Genomic DNA, 21,644 nt, shown 5'->3' with positions numbered 1-21,644 from the left:
GGGTTAGGACCTATTGTTAGTACATTAAGTATAGTAGTATAAGAGTTTTGTGAAAGCTTGACAGCCTGTTCTGGGTTAGTATTGTGTTAGGTTTCGTCAGGGAGGTGCAGTGTTTAGTGTTTGTTTTGGTTTTGTGGTTTTTTTTGTTTTGGTGTGTTTGTTTTTGGTTTTTAATGTACAATTCTAATTGTGTACACTGTCAGTATTCCAGAATAGTTAATTACGTGACATAATTTGGTTGTGAGATCCACAAATCTATAGTAAGCATGACTGAGTTACAATTTTTTTCTTCCATATGCCATGTGTTAAAATTTCCTATTTTATTTCTTTTGCAGCAACTCTGTCTAACATCGTCAAAATTTGTTGCCCATTTAATGAATCAGAATGTGGTATGTTTTTTCGTTTCTACTCAATCCAGCCCCTATATGACTATTTCTTTAGTTTGAAGGCAGTAGTAGCTTGTGACAAGACACTCTCCCTGTTCTAAAGGTCACTGAAAATCTGAGTTCAGGTTTCCTTTTATGCCTGCTTTAAGTTGTTAGGACCTTTTTAAGAAAAGACATTGGTAACTTCGTGTGCAGTTACTGTCATTTACCATTGCACTCATGCTCCAGAGCTTCCCCGGACATTGTAAATATGTTTGGGCTGGTATTCAGCCAAATCTTGATGCAAAGCAAGTGTTCCACGTATCCTAAAGAGAGTTTTCTTGCAATGCAGTGATCTGACTTAAACGTCTAAGTAGACAGAACTAAATTCAGTTGTATCTAAATCAAATTTGTATCCAGCTCTATGCCACTTTTTTGTGTGTTAGAAATCAGGATACTCCTATTTGAATAATGGCAAGAAGCAGCATTTCAGGAGTGCTTTGGGATATACAGCATTTTGGTAAAAAAGAAACTAATCTGAGATGTGCCATTTGATTGTGTGCCTGAAACTGGAACACCTGATTTAATTATAGGCACAGTGCACTTACAACTAGCTTCTGTAACTGTTGTAAGCTGTTCTATAATATTTGCTTCTTGGAAATGCATTCTATTTTTTTTTTTTTTTTGTAATGGCAAATATTTTTCATTGCTTGCTTGTTCATTTCAATGGCATAGTTGCATTCACTACAAAGTTGGTGTAAAGACAGGTGGTAAAATTGAATTTGAAATGTTGACTTCCTCTTAATTGACTTTGTCCCACTACTGTTGCCTTGTGTGTGTGATTAAACAAGTGTGTTGTGGCATCCTCAATGGCTGGATTTCTCAGTCAAGTAAATCTGTGTAGTAGTAGTATAACTCTGTACATTTGAATTCTTTACTGATATTCTTTACATAGGCTCATGAGGTTTTATGTTTGGAAATGCTCACTTTGCTTCTTGAAAGGCCTACTGATGATAGTATTGAAGTAGCAATTGGATTTATCAAAGAGAGCGGGCTCAAATTAACAGAAGTTTCTCCTAGAGGTATTAATGGTAAGTGTAATTAGCCAGAACACTTGTCTTTTTGGTGTTTGTATTAGTAAATCCTTCTCATATTTACATTTCTGTCATTTTCCAAAGCAATCTTTGACCGTCTTCGACACATTCTGCATGAATCTAAAATTGATATGCGTGTTCAGTATATGATAGAAGTCATGTTTGCTGTACGGAAGGATGGCTTCAAGGATCATCCAATCATTCCAGAAGGATTAGATCTAGTGGAAGAGGAGGATCAGTTTACTCATATGTTGCCATTAGAAGATGACTACAACCCAGAGGATGTTCTCAGTAAGTTAGAAGATAATTCTATGACTGCATTCCTTGTGAATAGGAATTTAAGAATAAGTGTTTATTTTCTTCATTTTATATATTAAATAAAGATTTTCTTTTATTCTAAAGATGTTTTCAAGATGGATCCGAACTTTTTGGAAAATGAAGAGAAATACAAAACGCTGAAGAAAGGTAGGGAGTATGTGTATACACGTCTTATATGTAATATTTTTGTATTTACACACTTATTTATAGGGCATATACTTATCCCACTATTTTTAACAACCTTATTATTTAACAGCGGGTAATATTTGTGTCCCAGATAACTGTCTTTCAGTTCATCGTAGACCTTTCCAATGTATTCCTGCTGTTTCCTTCAGCATTGTTTCTTAAGTTACATTTTCATTTAGTTATGGCATATTGTTTTTTGGCTCTGCCAATTTCTTCACCTGAAACACCCTTTCACTCTTTGGTGATGGATCAGGTTTTCTTTGTAATGAAACTGCTGTGGTCTATATTCCTTTAATCTGGGGTACCGCTTTTTCAGAAATTCTCGATGAAGGTGACAGTGAATCTGAAGCAGATCAAGAGGCTGGAAGTAGTGAGGAAGATGATGAAGATGAAGACGAGGATGAAGATGGTAAGTGTATGACTGGCAGCTTAGTGATTGGTTGTAGATGAAAAAGGAGCTTAACTTTTTAAACATTTTGTAAAACTAAAAATGTTCAAATGTAAAGGGATGTTTTAATTTGAAATTATTCTCAGATCTAAGTATTTACTAGCAAATAGTATAAAAATAAGTCTAAAAGGAAGCATTCAGCATAGCCAGGAGGTAAAAAGCAGCTTTGCTTGATTGTTCAAACCCACAAAGACAACCTTTCTGGACACTTTCTAGTACTCTAGCATATTTTTAAGTCACTTTCAAAATCAAAATGGGTTTGTTACAGCTGTATTTACGTCCTCTGTGTCTCACTTCTTAGTTCAGTTCTGTCCCTTCTTTTGATCTTTAGTGGAAGCAGTCAGTGTTTACATGTTTTCAAATAATGTATTTGCTTCCTAGGAAAAAAAAAATGGATAAGCATAATTCACATGTCTGGGCAGACTGTGTGAGTAATTGAAAAGCCAGCCAAGTCCAGTTCTTGTAGAACACCAGGAATGGATTTCCTCATTAGCTTGCTGGAATATTTTACAGAACAGCAGCAGAGCTTCCAGGCCGATGAAAAGAATGGGAGTTCACATAACTTTTTTATCATTTATACTATTACCAAAATTTAAAAGAAAGAAAGAATAGCAAATACCTTATGAATGAAAGTGTTCCCAGTTCAGAACACATTTTTCTACACTTGCTCCAGGACAAAGCAGATCTTTGCAGAATTCTGTAACGCAGATTCTACACATAACAGAAACAGAGTTTCCTGGTAATATCAAGGAGGCTTCATAAAGCATTGTATAGTTAAATTGTGCAGAAAAAACCTTGCTGATAAGGTAGCCAAGAAATGTTAAACAGAGAGGTTGCACTGGCTTAGTTGTGTGAATGTTTTTTTTTAAAAGGAGAGTTATCCTCTTGAAATTTTATCTTTAAATATTTACATGTTAGTTACAGATGAACCAAATACTGATTTTTTTTTTTTTTTTTCCTTCTCTGTAAAAATAAAAAAATACATAAACCTGCTAAACAGTCCTAACTATTTCTAGAAAAAGTACTATATAGTGTGCTACAGACTTAGTAATGGAGCTGTTCTAAGAGTGTTTAGGCATATGTGCCTCAATGTTTTGCTCTTTACAAAACCTTGTTTCTCTTTCCCAGGTCAGAAAGTTACTGTTCATGACAAAACAGAAATTAACTTGGTCTCCTTCCGTAGAACAATTTATCTTGCCATTCAGTCAAGGTAAATATAATTTGTACACCTATGAGTGTAGCTCTTTTGAAATGGGTGAACTGGGATTCTTTCTTTTTAAGTTCTGTTTTAGTGTGCAATTTATAAAACAAAAAAAAGGCAGCATGGAAGTGTTCTTTATGGAGACTGACCTAGTTGTATAAAGCAGACTGTCGCAACACATAAGTACCCAAATTCTCATTCTAAGATACATCCTGTTTATTTCAAACTGTTTGAGTAATGCACTGGGGCTTTTCTATAACAATTACTGTAATCAAAATTTTCTAAGTGAACAAAAATCAGTGATCTTCACATCATACAGCATCTTATGAAATTTCAAAATGTGTGACACTCCTGAAGTAGAGATGCTGTAGAGTTTCTCCACTTCTGAGGGTAAGGAGTTCTGCAGCATGGTACTATTTAGACCTGCTGCCATTTGCATTGTGTGGAAAATAAGTGACAGATACCAACCCTGAAGGGTGCTGTACTCTTATGTATCTTGATAGTTAAATCCCCTTGCAGTATGTGGCACAAATAATCAAAACATGGCAGTATAACTCCTGTGTTGCTGGGTGAAAAGTTAAAAGTAGGCATGGCCACAATATTATGCAGGTCTGAACCTGCATGAAGAGTCAGATAATGTAGTTATGCTATTGATCATTAGATATATGAATTAGTACCATACTGAGATATATGAAGGGCTCTTGTATTTCTCATTTCAATACTTTCTTGCTGTACTCAAGTTTGTTGATCCTCATTTGGGTGGGTAGGTACTAATACTGGCACTTACTGGTAGCAAAAGGCTTCCAATATGCAAGGACAGGTGTGCAAAGAGGAGAGGGTGGGATATACTGCTTTTGGAGCTTATGTACAGCGCTTGTGTTTCAGTGTTTTTCAGGATGTGCAAAATGAGCTCATGTTTGTGTTTTGCCAGGCTTTCTAAGATGACATAATAATAATAATGATCCAAGTCATCTTGTTTTGAGCTTGCTTGTAAATGTAATGACTTTAGATTAATTTTTAGATATAAACTCATGAAATACAAAACATTTATGAAAAATGAAATGAAACAACAAATACCTTTTTGAATGGTTATTTCAAAACAGCTTAAGTTTGAGTACCAACAATCAATGTTAATATAGTTCTGAAGTATTTTTAGTGTAATGTATATTGCACAAATAATGAGAAGTATTTTTTCTGTTATTACAGCTTAGACTTTGAAGAATGTGCTCACAAACTGCTAAAGATGGACTTTCCTGAAAGTCAGACTGTAAGCCTCACTTTTTGTTCTTTTTTGTTATTAACATTATGAAGAAACAGTGCTACATTAGCGTCTAGAATCCTCACTTTTGTCCTGGGACCTAGTTTGTATAGTAAGCAGATGAATGAGAGTAATTCCTTACAGCTGTTACTCCTCAAAATGGTCTTATAACCTTTAGAGCAAATAGGCTGACACATATTTCGAAGACATTTGTCTTATACAATTGCTCCTTTCTGCCAGGCAGTTCAACTGTTTGCTCAAAACCAGTTTGGAAAGGTTTGTTGGTTGGACTGTTGAAGGGTTTATCCTGTGACACAAGTGCTGTAGTGTGACAATCACTCTTGGAGCGTTGTCTCCAAAAGAACTCGGAGCTGAGGATCATATTTGCAGGCACCTGTAGACTTTGTCAGTGGGCCTTGAAATTTAGCATAGTGCTAAAAGAATTTGTGATTTTGTCGCTTTCGCAGTCCTCTTTTAGTCGAAAACTTTGATGCATAAAAGAATTAGATCTTATTTCACCACTTGATTCGGTATTTTTGGGATTTGACTTAAGAAAACAACCTGGCAGCAAATATTACAATTCTTATGAATCCATCGCTTCCTGCAAATAAAAATAACCAGAGGTACAGAGATTGATTTGTGTTACTTTTTATATACTTTATGGGGTACTAATTTACTGAATATGAACCCTTTTATATTACATAATCCATTGATGGCCTTAATTTCTCTCAGATTTGAGAAACTTTATATTTCCCCATCAACCACAAATTAAATAAACATATATGTTACTGTACACAAAAAATGTGCAAATGTGGGTTTTTTCCTGTTGCACTGCAAAAGCAAAAATTGTTGCTCCTAATTTTGTAGGAAAGCTCTTGGAGCAACTCCTGGGTCTAGTTTTGAGAGTTAGGAAACTACAGGTAAATTGAATACTGTTGGGAATCAATTAAATACAGTGCTAACTGGTTTAGAGTACAGTAGGTTTGTGACTGTTATAACTGCACTATAATATCTGAAATGTTTCCACTGACTTTCACATCTCTTTAGAGAACACATGATTGGAAGAGACAAAATACGACCTCCCACTAGCTGCCTAGTCAAGTCTAGACAATATTATTTTGTTCCCTTAACACCTCATTCCAACAGATTCTTTCCTATCACTTTATGCTTTGGAAAATGTATAAAATTCACTGAGCATCACAGTTTTAATGAAATTTATTGCATTTTTTGAAAACTACGTTTAGATGAATAAGAACTTATGTACTTGAATATTTGAGTGTGCGTTGCTTAGATCATTTATTTTGGTTAGCAACACCACCCTATTAAAAAAAAAATAAGAACCTGAGGTGATGTTATGATTCAGCTGTAATTGCTGTGAATGAGATGCAGAAGTGTTATTTTTGGCACTTCGCGTGTGTGTGCAAGTGTATATCTATCTAAGCAGATAAAAATATATCAGCATCAGCCTATGATTCAGTACTCCTTGTAGGAATTACTACAATTCAAGGTTTCAAACTGCTATAAAGCTGCATCATCTTATTGCATAAGGCATCATCTTTGTGCTGATTTCTTTTTTCCCCTAATAATTAGAGTTGCTTTTTCCCCCCACCTTAATCAAAGATGTGAGGTTTTATTTGATCATTGTATGGACATACAGCTCCTAAAGAGTGTTCATGGGGGCAAAAAGAAAAAAAGGGGGTTTCCTGATCAGTGTGAGAGCAGAACGAACAACCAGATACAGACAACAAAATTATTCAAGGAATTTTGGGGTTCAGATCTGTGTAAGTGGATAAAAAACTGAGCGTACTCAGCAGGAAATTTCTGTTTGAATTAACTGCCAGTTTCTAAACAAGGAAAATTATCTTTTATTCTTTCAAGTTAATATCTTCTGATTGAAGCCTTTAGTGAATTGAATTCCACTGTCATCATTATCAAATCAAACCAAACGATTACCTTTTTTTGTTGTTGTTTTTAGCCATTAAGCACTTTCTTTGGGTCTGTTTTACTGAAGGCTTCAGCAGCCTCTATTGCTGGATGATGTGTCTTTGAATCATAAAGTGCATGTAAATTATATATAAAGTTTTAGCCAGTCTTCAGAAATTCCTGAAATGTTTGCTGAACTCTTGGGAGAATCTTCAAAGTTTGTTATGCTTGTAGGAAAATTGCAATTTAGATTGAGTGTAGGAGAGGTAGCAACATCATGGTTGGTTGTTTCTTCCAGTGAAGACCCTGTAGATAAGAGCTCATTCTCTGTGCCAGATCATACTGTGAATGGAGGTTTTCATAAGAAACAGATACTAGTGTTTGACTGAAGTATTGTTTAATGCAGTTTCTATTCCTTAAAAATCAGGTGAAACTTAACATTCTTATTGCAAAATTTTTTGTTCAAATTAAGTCTAATTTTACAGTAACTTTGTATTTTCCCTCTAAAAGGCTTTCATTGAAAAAATCATCATTCTTCTGTTATTAAGACAATTTTCCACAGGTTTTGAGTAGAGATTTGTCCATAAAATATAATCCAAAGTCTGATAAGAATATTCAGAACCTAATGACAGACATGAATGACAGTTTTGAGATTAACATAGTCTTAACGACTTTCTGGTAGGTTAATTGTTCTGGAAATCTTTATGTATGGAGGTTTTTGGCATGATTTAGGAGGGCTGAGTTCAGGAATATATTTAGCAGTTTTGATCAGTGGTTGAATGATCAGATTATTGCGTCATGGTAACTGCTGTGCAACACAAGTGTTTGTGTGCTTAATACCAGAAACGGATCTGTCGCACAGCTCTGACTTGCAGAAAGAGGATTAAGGTTCAAATGGATAATCTGTGGAATAGAACAACATAATACTGCTTTTTGGCATTGCAGTTTAGTACTGGGTACTATGGGGAATGTCAACAGGCTTTTTTTTGTTATATACTAGCCTAAAATGGTTGTGTTTTGACTTGAGATGAAGACATTTTCCATTTTGCCATGAACTGAACTGAAACTCTGCTTTTTCAGGAGTGAGTGATGCTGTTAGACAGAATCATCCATCTTCTGTTTCATATCGGGTTTGCATGCAGTTAAAAGTCTACAGTTGGAGACTAAAAATTCCTTCCACAAAATACTTATTTCCATCTCCTCATCCTTTGTTTTTTGTTACCATCCACTTTTTGTGTGAAAAGTTTCCATAGTAGAGTGTCCTATTTTTCTTTCTCTAGAAAACACCTTTCCACTGTTTTCTTTCCCAGGTTCACAAACCAGTATTTATTTCCAGCTTTCCAGTTTTTCTTTGTTTTCCTTGACTCTTTTTCTTCATTTTTGCTCCAGGATTCTGGACATATATCTGCTTCTTGTACCTGGACTTTGTCTTAAACTGTTCTGATTACACTTGATCAGTTTCTCACCCTTCTTAATCTGTTTTTTGATGACTCCAGCATGTTCAATGTTGTCTTCTCATCAAAGACCCCTTCTTCAGTCATTAAAAATTAAATCTTCTAAAATGTATTATTTCCTTCTGTATTTTATTAATGTTTGATAGATGTAAGCAATGTACTTTCTTGTTTCTCTATTTTCATTTTTTTTTTTGTAAACTTGCAGGTTTCTTTTGTTTCCATTTTGGCATGTCATAGTTACCTTAAATAAGCAAAAGTGTTATTCCTCTGTGGTTGTACGTTGCCTGTTTAATATAAATGTTGGGAAGGCATTTCCAAAGTTTTTGTCACAAACTTTCTTCCCAATCCTTTTTCATGCTGTATCTTCCATATTACAGATTTTCAGGATCCCCTGTGCATGATGTTTTGTAGAGCCTTGCTTGTTCTACCACTGTTTCTCAACAAAAAAACAAACAACTTTGTCCTTGTTCTATTATGAGAATTTTCCTTAAATCTATTGCTAAAAGCCTAAAGTTAATTTTGTTTTTCCTGTTACTCTGTTCCTTACTACTTCAGCAGATTAAATGGTATCTGTGTCTTCCCACTTCTGTATTATTATTATTATTATTAATAATATTAGCCCCCTTTCTTTCCAGTCTCTCTTCTGAATTCTTGCCCTGGTATGAAAGCCTTGTAAACTTCACTTCTTTGCTCTCTCTTGTGCTGATATCCATCCCCACTGGAGGAGCAGGTTCCAAGTGGACTCTTGCTAACCTGGCATCCCTTTTCTGCCTTTAGTTCAGATCTGTCAATCATGTTAGTCAAATATCAAGATAATTTCATGCATGTCCTGTACTCTGGAACTCTCTTGTTCCCTTGTACTCTTCCATGTGGATTCTTAAGCTTTAACGAAGGGGCTTATTGCTTTTTTTGTTGATTTGACTCACTTTGGTATCTTAGTTCTGCTTTTCTGCATTAGGTGGTAGTATTTAAGTATGTCAGATGCTCAGGATTTAATTCTTATGTGTTGATTTCTGATTATTTTTTCAAGGAAAAAAAGAAATTCAAATAGTTGAAATTATTTTTTCTCACAATAAGCTTCATAGGAGGAGGTTTGCTTTTCTTGGTGTTATTTAGACCCAACCGAAGCCTGTAGATCAAAAGTTGAAAAGGTTTGTGAGCAGCTGTTCTGAACAAGCGTTCGAGCTGCTTCTTTGGGCATATGTTCAGTCTTGACAGTGCACACAACTTCCCTTTTTCAAAAAGTACTGTTATAAACTACTGTTATTATCTGTGTTAAAGCTCCATTAATCCCATACATTACCAAAGGAGAAAATTTAAATAAATTAAAACTGTAGTTAGAGGAGTAGAGTATTACTGGTTGTTCTGAGCTATGAGGAAAGCAAACAAACAAGCCCAACTAAAATGTCGAATAGGCTTTTTACTTTATGCTTTCCTTTAACAGGTTGGGGTTTTTTTTGCCTCTGTTCTTAGAGGAGTTAATTTCAGTTCCTGATGGTTTTTAGTTGAAAGAAAAGGAGGACTAATTTCACACAATTCCACTTTCACATTATTTTAAAACAACCTGTGTCCTTTACTAGGTTTGCTTCCAGCAAATCAATTCCTTTAGATCCTTGTATGATTGTAGAAACCAAGTGCTTGTGTTGGCAGCTCCGTATTTCAAGAAGCTACATGAGCTTACAGGGTGGGGGTGTCTCATGGTTGCTTCAGCCCATGTGTGCGATCGAGGGACCAGAGCTGTGGGGTGGTAAGGAGCTCCCAGCCACGGAGAGCAGAAGGCAGCTCCTCAGTTGTGCTCCTAGTTAAATGCAAGTCTTAAAGAAAATAAATAGCAAAAAATAAAGGAAGGAATGGAGGGGGGAAAAAAAAAATTACTAGCTGTGAAAAGGACCCTGTGATTGGAAGGGAGTGATAAAGTTGCTTTAGCTCTTCTATCTGCAGTGAACGCAGACAGCCTTTGTGTGAAGCTGAGAGAGCACAGAGTGGGCAGTGTGTGCTCAGTTTTTTTTCAAAATGGTAAAGCTAGTGTGATTTTTGTTTTTTCCTGTCTTTTTCTGGTTTACCCTTTAGCATCTTTAAATATATGATGATACTTGCCATGTGAAGTTGAGCCATGGTCCATTTAAACCATTGTTGTGTTTGGACAAAAGATAGTAGGAAATGTTTAGGGAGAGCTGTAAGATCTGCAGTATATTTAGAGGGAGCTTTGTCTTTATTTTCTGTCTTAGCAGTTTTGGGAAGTGCAATTTTTTTTCCATAATACAATAATGGATTAAAGATCGTTCAAAAGATCGTTCACCATCTGTATGGTATGTCAGGTATTTTTCGAAGCACTTCATGATTGGATAGCTACACATACGTTCTTAACTAAGCTGAACAGTCACTTGTTGAGCACTATATGGGAACTGTTGAACAATGCAGTAATACATTGCCTGTTAAACTGGGAAACAAATTCATTGCATTATTTAAAGTAAATGATGGACTAAAAAACATGGGCTTTTCCTGCCATAAACATCACCAGAAGTTTTACCAGTGGGAGTACAGAAGTGAGTTGACTAACCTTTAAAACTATAAATGAAGCTAGAATTGCTATGTGAACTTGTCACATCTGAAAAAATAATTAGATCCTTTTAAAGTTTGTTAATTTTTAATCTGGTAAACAGTTACTCTCAACGTAACCTTGAGTTACTTTGGTCTAGCAAGAAAGTCTTTGTGGGCAAATCCATTTTCATTTGTGTGGTAATTCAAGATAGCCTCCTAGAAATCATGATAATATTTAATTAAAATGTTAAAATATTTAATTACTGTAAGCCACAGGGGATACCAATGTTGTAATTGCATTTAAGATGGGAAAGAAAAGTCATTTGTTTTTCAGGTCTTGCTGACAATATTAGCAGTCACATCAATACTTTACCCTTTTTATTGTTTAAAAACTGATTAACTGCAGCATTACTGTAGAACAGGATAATATAAAAAGTTAATATGCATTTTAATACATCACACTAATGCAGTGTGACAGTGTTGAAAGGAAAGCCCTTAAACATAGCTGTAACTTTGATATGTTACTGCCTCGTGATTTGGAGGGGATATTTTTTTCTTGTTGAATGTGTTTGGCTTTTTATTTGTTTTGAGTTTTTGTCATGGGCAAAATGTTTCTTTTCTGAATACATGCTTGGAAGAGTGGTACAAGTGGGAGAGAATATGAAATCTTATGTTACAGTAAACTGGTATAAGATATAAAGAGAATGAAATGCTTGAAATTATCTCTCTTTTAATGAGAGTTTTATTATTAAAGAGAAATTTAAACTAATCGTGAAAGATACATGATTGACAGCCTAAAAGTGATTTGGGAATGTCATAAATTGGAGTTGGTCTTAGGAGAAAATAATAATTTTTAAAAAGTTAATAGGGTAAAACTGCAGTCCTGTTTAAGTACCATGTATTTCATGGCTCTTCATTTATATAACAATGTTTTCCTTGTTTGTCTTAATAAATGTTTCAAAATGTGCCCTAAACCAGTTCATAGCTGTATTACAATCCATAGCTTACATAGCAGGTCAGAGAAATAAGTTTGTGTTTAATCTGGTGTGTGCTCACTGACCTCGCACTCTGCTCTTGACAGAAGAAGAAATTTGAATAGCAAAAGTTCATATTCATGCCCCAGATAATTTCTAAAACATGAGCAACTTAGAAAACTACTGATGTTACCGATGAAGTTTTAGGTAAATGTTCTTGTTTCAAAGCTTGAGTCCATGTAAGGTTTTCTTTGATATTTTGATATTTAGTAATGGTGGTGGTTTGCTGCTACAGTGAATTTACCTAGAGAATTTATTTATTTATTTATTTTTCTTAAACCAGAAAGAACTCTGCAATATGATACTTGACTGCTGTGCTCAGCAAAGAACATATGAGAAATTCTTTGGATTGCTGGCAGGGGTGAGTTCTGTTTTCAGATTTACACTTTATGGTAGATAACTTCATTGGTTTACTCTTTTTGTGTGCCAAACTGAAGTTTTAATGGATAAATAAAACTAATAGGTTTTTATCATTCTAAAACTGGTTATATTAGTTGATTAGTTCTATTAGTGGACTGAATTAACATTTTGATTGTAACAAGTGTAGTGAATGTAGAATCAGAGCGCTCATTTTCTCTTTATATTGTTGCTTTTTGCTTCCCTCTTTTCTCATTATGTTAGAACAATATATCAGTGGCAAAGGAATGGTACTAAAAAGAGGTAAAAGTATTATGAGTTAACAGAAAATGTCACTTTTACAGTACTGAAGGTTGATTTTGGAGACTCTTGTCTTTTTACCACTTTGTTCAAAGCTGATTAGTAGTTTTTATTTAGAGCACAAGACTGTGACCATTTACTGTTGCAGGGTTGTGGGTGGTTTTGTTTGTGTTTCACTAAACAGCTAGTTCTTTGGTTTTGTGTAACTAATTGCTACTTCAGTTGCAGTTATTTCTTAGTTAAATTTTTTGTATGTGTGATATTGACAGATCTGACTAGTTAAGATAAAATATTTGTCTTCTCGAGGAAGCACTTTATTCTGAAAGGGAGTGTTTTTTTCCATTTGTGTTTTTTTTATCCAGTATTTGAGGAAATACTTCTGCTGACAGTCAGTTACCAAGTACTAACCACATGAATCTACACATTCAGATGAATATAAACATTAATTTCCATGTGCTTTGGAATATTTATGCCTGGAATGTGTTCCCTCTTGGCTGTGTTCCCTGCTGCCTTTCTAAATAGTAATTCAATGTTGTCATGAAAAAAGTTACATTTGGGGTTAAATCAGGTGGAAATATTGGACGTACAAAAGTTAGGGAAATTGCAAGATAATTTGCAGTAGTTCAAAATTGATAATTACTGCTTTGCAATGCAGATGAGTTTCTTGTTCTGACAAACTGCTGAAAGCAATAAAAGGTATCCATTTGAAGATATTTTCTTCTCCAAGGGTTATTTAAAAGGAAATTCTTTCTGTAAATATTTACACCATTAGCTCACCTACATGTAGGTTATTTGAATGTTTAATCTATTGTTTAATCTGGTTATTTAAATTGTGCAATGTTGTCTTAGCGTTTCTGCATGTTAAAAAAAGAATATATGGAATCCTTTGAAGCTATTTTCAAAGAACAATATGATACCATTCATCGTTTGGAAACGAACAAACTGAGAAATGTTGCCAAGATGTTTGCTCATCTACTGTACACCGATGCAATTCCCTGGAGCGTAAGTAAAAAATTGTCCTAGATTTCAATAATTAATCTCCAGTATTCAGAAATAATATATTAGGTTTAGTATTTGTTCTGCAATTTGAAACTACTTGTATTTATAGCAAACTGGATTATTTTAAGTATCTTCTCAGATACTGTTGAACCATTCTGTGTCGCCTCCATCTCCTCATTCTGCCCCTATGTATCATCATCCTCCCTTCCCTATTCATAAGTAGTTAATTTAAGCTGTTATTTTATGGAACTCAGCTGGAATTGGTCAATTAAAATGTACTTTTAAAAAAATAATTTTGACATTTTAATCAGTGATCTAAATAGAAAAACTGTTTCTAAAAACAAACCTAAAAAACCCTTTTAAAATTCTATTTTACATAAAACTTTGAATTTCATATATATTGTAAGATTAGTAATTGCTGCTATTTTGTGATTTAAGTTCCAAATAAATAAAAGCAACATTGCATTCTGAGATAAATAGTATAACATTAAAAATAAAGAAGTAAATATCAATGTAATATCTCTTGTCACACTGTTTTATTCTTGTTTCACAGTCTAGTCTAATTGTCATTCTTCAGGCACACACAAGTCAGTTCAAATCTCTTTAGAACTTAAGTCCCAAATCTTTAACTTGCCAGAAGTTCACAGACCTGATTTTCTCTTACGGAGCTTTCCTGGGTAAAATAAATCCTTGAAGAATTACTGGCATAAGTATGATCAGAAACTGAACCTAGGTGGTAGAAAAGAATTTCTGAGGAGGAAAATCTTGACTAGGAATTGCACAGTTTTTTGTTCTTGTGGAGGGAGAAAAGGGTTTTTTTGTTTATTTCAGGAGGACTATAGTTTTTAAGATAAATAATGTATGTTTAAATTTTAAAACTTTTTCTAAATATTTTTCCAAATGTTTTCAGGTCCTTGAATGTATAATACTGAGTGAAGAAACTACCACATCCTCCAGTAGAATTTTTGTCAAAATATTCTTTCAAGAGCTCAGTGAATATATGGGACTTCCTAATCTAAATGCAAGATTAAAAGATGAGTAAGTTGAAAATTTATTTTCAAAACTGTGAAGTTAAATAGATTCTTTATCTGAAGAAGTGCAGATAAGAACTCTTTTCAAATTCAACAACAGTCCTCTAGCTGCAGTACCTCAAGAATAAGTTCATGTATAGATTTTGTTATTGGAAAGAGTCTCATTAAGCTGAGTGTGTTACCATGAATTTGTGTTCAAGTATGTGCCTGACTATTTGCAAGATGTATTTTTTTGTCCCAATTATAGTCCAGCTTTTATAAGAGTTTTCCAAGTACAAGTCTATTTTTATTTCCTGTCAGCTGTTTAGCTGTGTAATAAATGTTACGGTGGCTTCTTTTTCTGACAAAACTTAGAAAAAAGCACAAAACTATTAATAAGCTTTCCTAGGATTATTTGCTTGTCCTTAATATAAGATACACGTTCTTTTAAGCCTGTATGTCATTTAATGCATAGCATTCTGACAATGTTCCTTTCAGTTGCTTGAGGTGTTTCCTGTAAGTTGGGATTTCTTTGATGTATGATGAAGAATTTAGTAGATACTTTAGCTCATGTAAACTTTAACTTGAAACTATACTTTAGGGCCTTGTTTGGTGGTATTTCAGTCTGAGTACCTAGAGCTTAGAACTTCTTGGTCAACAAATGTTATTCTTTCCTATCACAGGCTCCTGCAATTTCACAAGTCTCTTCAGGGCTTCATAAATTGAGGCTTTCTGCTGTCATAATCTGACATTATGTAATTATTTTTTGTGTGAAGTTGGTTTTCATGAAAGAACAAGTTCTTAAATAGCATTTTGATCAGATACATCACAGGTATAAAACATGAAGTATTGAAAAATGCATAAAGGGAAGACTTTTGCTGTCCTAGAGGATCCGTACAGGTGGTTTGTGTTTTTTTTTCAGTTTTAGTGTCAATGAGAAATAGTGCTAAGTTGGCATGGTGTTTAATTTAGATTTTTCTTTTCATCAGAACATTGCATCCATTCTTTGAGGGATTATTGCCTCGGGATAACCCAAGAAACACCCGCTTCGCCATCAATTTCTTCACTTCTATTGGCCTTGGAGGACTAACGTGAGGAACAGTTTTCTGATTTGATATTTGCTTTCCTTCTCTCCCACCTTGCCCCTACCAAAAAAAAACGAAACCAAACAAACAGAAAAACCATAACACACCTTTTTTTTCCTTTGATGATTAGGGATGAATTGCGGGAGCATCTTAAAAATGCACCAAAGATGATAATGACACAGAAACAAGATGTTGAGTCATCAGATTCCTCATCGTCTTCAGAAACAGACTCTTCCTCAGATTCGGATTCTGAAAGCAGCAGCAGCAGCAGCTCAGATTCATCCAGCAGCAGTGACTCCTCATCTAGCAGTGACAACAGCAGTGACTCAGGTACTTAAACACTAGCTGTAACTATTTACTTCTCTTGTAATTTACTTCTATACCTATTATATAACTATAAATAGCTATTTATTTCTCTATAAACTTGTTTTGAGGAAAAACTAGCTATGGACAGTGTTAATTCCTCTGCTTTAAAAACTGGTCATTTTTTTTTAAACTTACAAGTTATAAAATATCAAATATTTCTCATGGAAATTTATTTTAGAATTTAGAAAAACTGAGTTCCATTTTTAGAGACTTAAATATCTGAGGGACACTGTTTTGTAGATTACTTTTTTTACACAGTTGATACCTGTTGCACAGTACCATTACTTCAGCTTAGTGGAGGATGGAGGGTTTAGAGTCATTCCCTATTCTTGTCTCTGGGATGTTTACTAGAGAACTGTAAAGTTTGATTTCTACAACTCTTTTAGCCTGGCTTGGTACTACTTGAGTCTTTCCCTGTAAATATGTGTGTCTTCATGGGTCAGAAGTTGCATTGTTCAGTTCTAGCAACATGTTTAAGTTTTAATCTCTCAGTCTCCGTTTCTAATTTTTCTTCCTCAGGAAGAGTTTGTGTGTTGCTATAGTTGAGGTTCTTGTCTGTAGAAAAATCTCCAAGGAATAATTAGCTTTTGCTGACAACTTAGTATTTCATAGTTTTATGCATTATAATTAGTGTTTAGCATCTTACACTATCCTGCTGATGCAGAACCTTCTATTTGACAAGAAGTGTCATAAACATTGCTTAACCTATAAAGTACATGCTAGTGTGAGTTAGTGTGTACAGTCTGCCCCACTGTATATAACATGAGCAGATGATAACACAGCATGACTTCCTACAGTACAGAAGCTTGCTGATTAAAAATTAATTTGATTTATTGCATACCTTTGAAATAAAAATGTTGGTTAATAAAATAAAAGCAGTATGAACTCGTGCTTTGGACGTGCATTTTTGTTCTCCATTGCAATCTCGCTGTCCAAAGTCGGCTTTGTGTGTCATCGCGTTAATTGCATTAATGACGACAAAGCACTAGAGGAGGACACAATTAAACGGGGTTAGAAAAGGTGTCGGTTCAGCAAAGAGCCAGATGGCTCCTGCATCGACAGCTGCAGCTTTGCTGAGCTGCTTGGTAGGAACCACAGAGGTAAGTCTTTAGTGACAAACTGACTGAGTCTGCAGTCTTCTCAAACAAACACTTTATTTTTGTAAATTTAGGACCTTCCCTTTTACTACTTGCCCTTTCTGCATTTGGGAACACATTATTTAAAACTTTCATTTTGATATCTTTGCAGCCTGGTTTCACTTTATTGGGTTCTCGTGTACTTAAATACAGTGATTAGAACATTAATTGGAGAGAACTATATTTATTGGTAAATTTGATTGAGGTCCATTATTGGTTATAATTGCAAGTATTCCTGTGTTTACATCTTTTTAAATTTTTAAAATGGTAGAGTTGGAAGGCAGTTTTTGGAGTAATGTACTACAGTGTTTCACAGTGCAGTGTATAAGAGAAAATAAAAAAAACCCTGCTGATTAGAAATTGAGCATACACCTAAATTAGACATTACTGTCTTACGGACAGTTAATGTGTGGAACTTCACCAGCCAGCTCAGCTTGGCACCGCTCTGGAGAGGTAATTCCGGCCAAAACAGGTCCAGCAGGGAACAAAATTTGTCTGTTATCAAAGCAGCTTGTTCCTTTGTATTTACTTTCTTGGGTCTTTTTCTGCATTCTGATGGATGTAAAATAATAGGGAAAACACTGTTTAAGAAAGTTAATGTATTAAAACCTATCTGAATTGATCCATCATCCTGTTTAATCAGAATACCAGGAAGCCTTAATTCAGACATGAAACTAGCCATCTGCTCTACAACTCAGATATTTGTTGTGCTATTCAATCTGTTTATGGCTGTGGTATTTTCAAAAGGTGATTAGAAACAGCTGATATGATTCTATAGTTCATACAAGAAGGTTAATTTAATGGTTATTCTAAATGGCTGTTACAGATAAATACTGTCAAGTGAAATCTAATGGTCCTGTATAAAGAGCAAACAGGAACAGTAAGTCCTCTTCCACTGAGGAGAGCACTGAAGTATATTTAGAAATACAGAAGTTAGTTTTAATCTTAAATTGTTGACAGAGCTATCACTGTTTTTCCTGAAAATGAGCCAGAGGGCCATTGTAATGTTGCTGCGGTACCACTATCTCAAGCCGTTTCGGCATGCCTCTGTTTCCTCATAGGATAGTGTTGGAGATTTTTTTCCCATCTGCTGTTTTTAATCTCCATTGACTGATAAGCTTTTCCAGGAAGTAATAGGAGATGTAAATGATTTTGAGAGACTGGATGGTCTGAGAAAGGTGATCTTTCTAAAAGAATTTGTGAGGTAATGATATTACAGCCTATGCCTGTTCTTGTAGTATCAGGTCCACAAGGGGATGCTGGGTAGAGGCTCTCAGAATTCAGGCATCACTTGCACAGAGCTAAGGGCTGACAGCCCTGCTGATGGATACTTGTGACTGGCAGCCACACCTGTACAAGTTGGAGTTGTTCCCTCTTCAGCAGTTAACGGAGGGGAGTGGGGGAAAAGCAAGGTCATTGGAGTTTTGTCAGTACATAGAATTTCACATCTTTTCAAATATGAAAGTGTCTCTTACATAACCAAAAAACTATTGGATTGACAGGTTTGCAGATCTCATGTCAGCTTCCTATTTAGTGAGTTGCTCTATTTTGACAGTGATGTAACTACTTAGTGATATGTTGCATTCAAGTGCAGGTTTGCTGGGGTGTTTTTGTAAGTTGAGGAAGAAGTTTTGTTTTGGATTGAGCTACATTGTAAATGGGATGAAATGCAGAAGGCTATTCCCTGATTTCTTATTAGTATGCTGTTAAGGTTTGGGGATGATGTGTTGTGACCTTGCTTTTTGTTAACGTGAGGTTCATGTGTTAATGGCAGTGGAGTTACTGAGAAATACTGAAGCTTAGAAGAAAATTGGAGAGCACGAAGTATGAACTGCTCATACTTTGGATGTGCATTTTTGTTCTCCATTGCAATCTCACTGTCCAAAGTCGGCTTTGAGTGTCATCGCATTAATTGATAGTTTACACTTCTATGAAGAATTTATATAAAACAAAAAGCCTTTAATACAGACAGCCATTTAAAAATAATCAGTATCTGCACACTTAAAGAATGAGTGCAATGTCTACCATTGCGTGAGACACTCAACTGGGGGTGGGGGGAAGCAACAAGATCAAAGCTCATTATCTTGAAACATTTGTCCAGATACGTAACCCACAAATGTTTCCTGACAAAAAAATAAGTCTCTAGAACTTCTTATGTAGTTTAGCAAGTCAAGTGTAATAAATTAAAATGCAATCTTATTCCCATAATTTGTTATAATTTCAGATGTTCCTAAAGCCAAAAGAAAGAGAATGCAAAAGAAAAATAAAGAATCTGATAAAGTTTCCAGGAAAAAACAAGAAAGGAAAAGGAAATCGCTTGAAAAGAAAATGGGAAGGAGGCAGCAAGAGGAAAGAAGTGATACTGAGAGCAAATCAGAAAGAAATCACCGAAATGTGAGAGAATCACGCAGGAGAGATGATGTATCAAAATATCATCACAGAGATGAGTCCAATGGCAGAGACAGTTACCATAGTGGAAAGGACAGGAACCACGAAAGAAGTAAGGATCTAGAAAACAAACACAGTAATTCAAAACCAAAGAAAGCAGAGCGGAGAGCTTCTCTGTCTGATGATGAAAATTACAGACACTGGAGCAAAGATAATGGACATCGCAGTAGAAAAAGAGAGAGATCAAAATCCAGAGAAAGATCAAAATCCAGAGATAGAATCCATAATAATTCAAGTCCAAGAGAGGATGATCAAGGCGACAGATACAGAAATGGTTCAGAGAAACACCGAGAGAAGCACAACCGTTATTCTGACCAGTACAGAGAATCCAGAAAGAATGAAGACAGGCGAAAGGAGAATTCTCCACACAGACGAAAATAATACTTAACAAGAGTTTGAACTAAATGTGCATTTTTGAGCTGTTAAAACTGTATTTTAAAACCTATTATGGAACTTTCTTTAAAAAAAAAAAAAATGATTTTGTACAAAGTGATAGTTTGCATTTGTAAATTCTATCAGACTTTTTTCAAATTTTCTGTACCTCTTTTTTTATAACTATTGCATTGTGTTTTTCTGTTAAAATCTTCCTTTGGAAAGACAAAGCTGTTTATTTTGTGAATAAAACTGTTAAGATCTCAGCAAAATGGGTGTTCTTGTCACTTAGAGTATTTGGAATTGTAACTTTATAGTCTAAAAACAATTGGTTTCTAACTTTGCTTGTTAATTGAAAGCCAGTACTGAGGCTAGGGTGATAACTGCAAAATTTTCAGATTACAATGTGAATGTTACATGAGAAGGCTTTATAGAAATTGTTCAAACGTCAGCACGAGCGCTTCAGGCATTCTGTAGCTGTATATTCTTTCCACTTGGCGAACATGAAAGCAAGTTTGACCAAAATTTTCAGGAAATGCTTCAGTTGATTTTGTTTCTTCAAGAGTTAAAAATTGGAAAAGCACTATTGCAGCTTTAAATGTCACATTTGAAATTGTGTCAACTTGTTCTGTTACTTTTCACAATGTTTTTTAATATTGTGACATCCTGAGCTAGTTACACTTGTGATCTTGGAGACAGGGGAAAAAAAGTTGGGTTGGCTTTTTGTGGGGGGTGGTGGGGTTTTTTTAAACTATGTTTTTTATTTTGGAATCAGAGGTTTCAACTCCATACCTGCAAAAGGTGTGTTTAAGGAGTATCTTTCCCAATATATAAAAAAATAAGAAATTGAAATACGAGGTGTTTCAAATCTTTTTAGACATTTTAACTACATGGCTTCAAGTGCTCAAGTTTATTGGAAGCAACTTTACCACAAAAAAAAAAAAAAAACAGTTGCTGCAGCAGTTTATAAAGTAAGTTGTTCTACCTGGAGTCACTTGAAGCAACTATCTCAACATTCATTGTAAGAGTAATGAATCAAAATAATCTGGTTAAGACTCTAAATCTTATTAGTAACTAGAGAAAATTTTGAAAGCCCTTCAGCATAGTGTAGACATGGTCAGTAGGAAAGACAGAGGTGAGGGTTGTATTTACGTGATGATTGATGCCATAAGACTTATTTTTTATCGTTATGAAATGAACACAATTGCTGGGCATACAAGAACTGACACATTTCATGTGTAAATCATGTTTCATCTTGTATAAGGCATAGAAAATGTATTTGAGCTGGTTTATAACAGGAAATACCACAATTCCTAAGGAAATAGATAAGTTTTCCCTAAATCTTGTCACAACATTTTTCTAAGAAAAATGTAACATTTTTTAAAAAGTTTCTGTATTTACAGAATTTATTTCTGCAAGCTTTCATGTAATAAAACATTTTGGTCAGAAACATTTGCATGGAAAGTGAATTCATATTGCAGATTAAAAACAAGGTTTCTACTTGTTGTACCACACAGCTAAAAATGTTTTAGTGGCATCAAGAGCTGTATGCTGCTTAAACTGTAGGTGGGGTTTTTTGTCCAATGCACTTCTCATTTTCAAAATTATTTGTGCATTTGGCAGTGTGTGTTAACTCCAGGAAAACTTCAACTGAAATAATGCTTTCTAAAAAGAATTCTGCTGATAATTGTTACGCTTCCTTGATAACTCCCTATGAATTTTCTTGAAAATTACCTGTACTTCATGATG

General features: G+C 34.8%; 1 protein-coding gene across 3 annotated transcripts in view; it reads left to right on the top strand.

Annotated features, from left to right (window-relative positions):
* Nucleotides 1-21,345, top strand: part of CWC22 (CWC22 spliceosome associated protein homolog) — a 29,795-nt gene extending 8,450 nt beyond the window's left edge. For all 3 annotated transcript variants that reach the window (XM_065841291.2, XM_065841292.2, XM_071811158.1), the window contains exons 8-20: nt 336-389; nt 1,321-1,456; nt 1,544-1,750; nt 1,862-1,924; nt 2,280-2,372; nt 3,540-3,621; nt 4,819-4,879; nt 12,106-12,183; nt 13,329-13,481; nt 14,389-14,516; nt 15,478-15,579; nt 15,704-15,903; nt 19,300-21,345. In XM_065841291.2, the coding sequence (XP_065697363.1) occupies nt 336-389; nt 1,321-1,456; nt 1,544-1,750; nt 1,862-1,924; nt 2,280-2,372; nt 3,540-3,621; nt 4,819-4,879; nt 12,106-12,183; nt 13,329-13,481; nt 14,389-14,516; nt 15,478-15,579; nt 15,704-15,903; nt 19,300-19,904 (1,962 nt within the window). In that variant the 3' untranslated portion in view covers nt 19,905-21,345. The remainder of the gene's footprint in view (nt 1-335; nt 390-1,320; nt 1,457-1,543; nt 1,751-1,861; nt 1,925-2,279; nt 2,373-3,539; nt 3,622-4,818; nt 4,880-12,105; nt 12,184-13,328; nt 13,482-14,388; nt 14,517-15,477; nt 15,580-15,703; nt 15,904-19,299) is intronic.
* The last annotated feature ends 299 nt before the right edge of the window (nt 21,346-21,644 follow it).

This window comes from Patagioenas fasciata, chromosome 7 (assembly GCF_037038585.1).
Source record: "Patagioenas fasciata isolate bPatFas1 chromosome 7, bPatFas1.hap1, whole genome shotgun sequence".
Lineage (NCBI taxonomy): Eukaryota > Metazoa > Chordata > Aves > Columbiformes > Columbidae > Patagioenas > Patagioenas fasciata.
The sequence above is the reverse complement of the archived record's forward strand: the minus strand, read 5'-3'. Positions and strand labels throughout refer to the sequence as shown.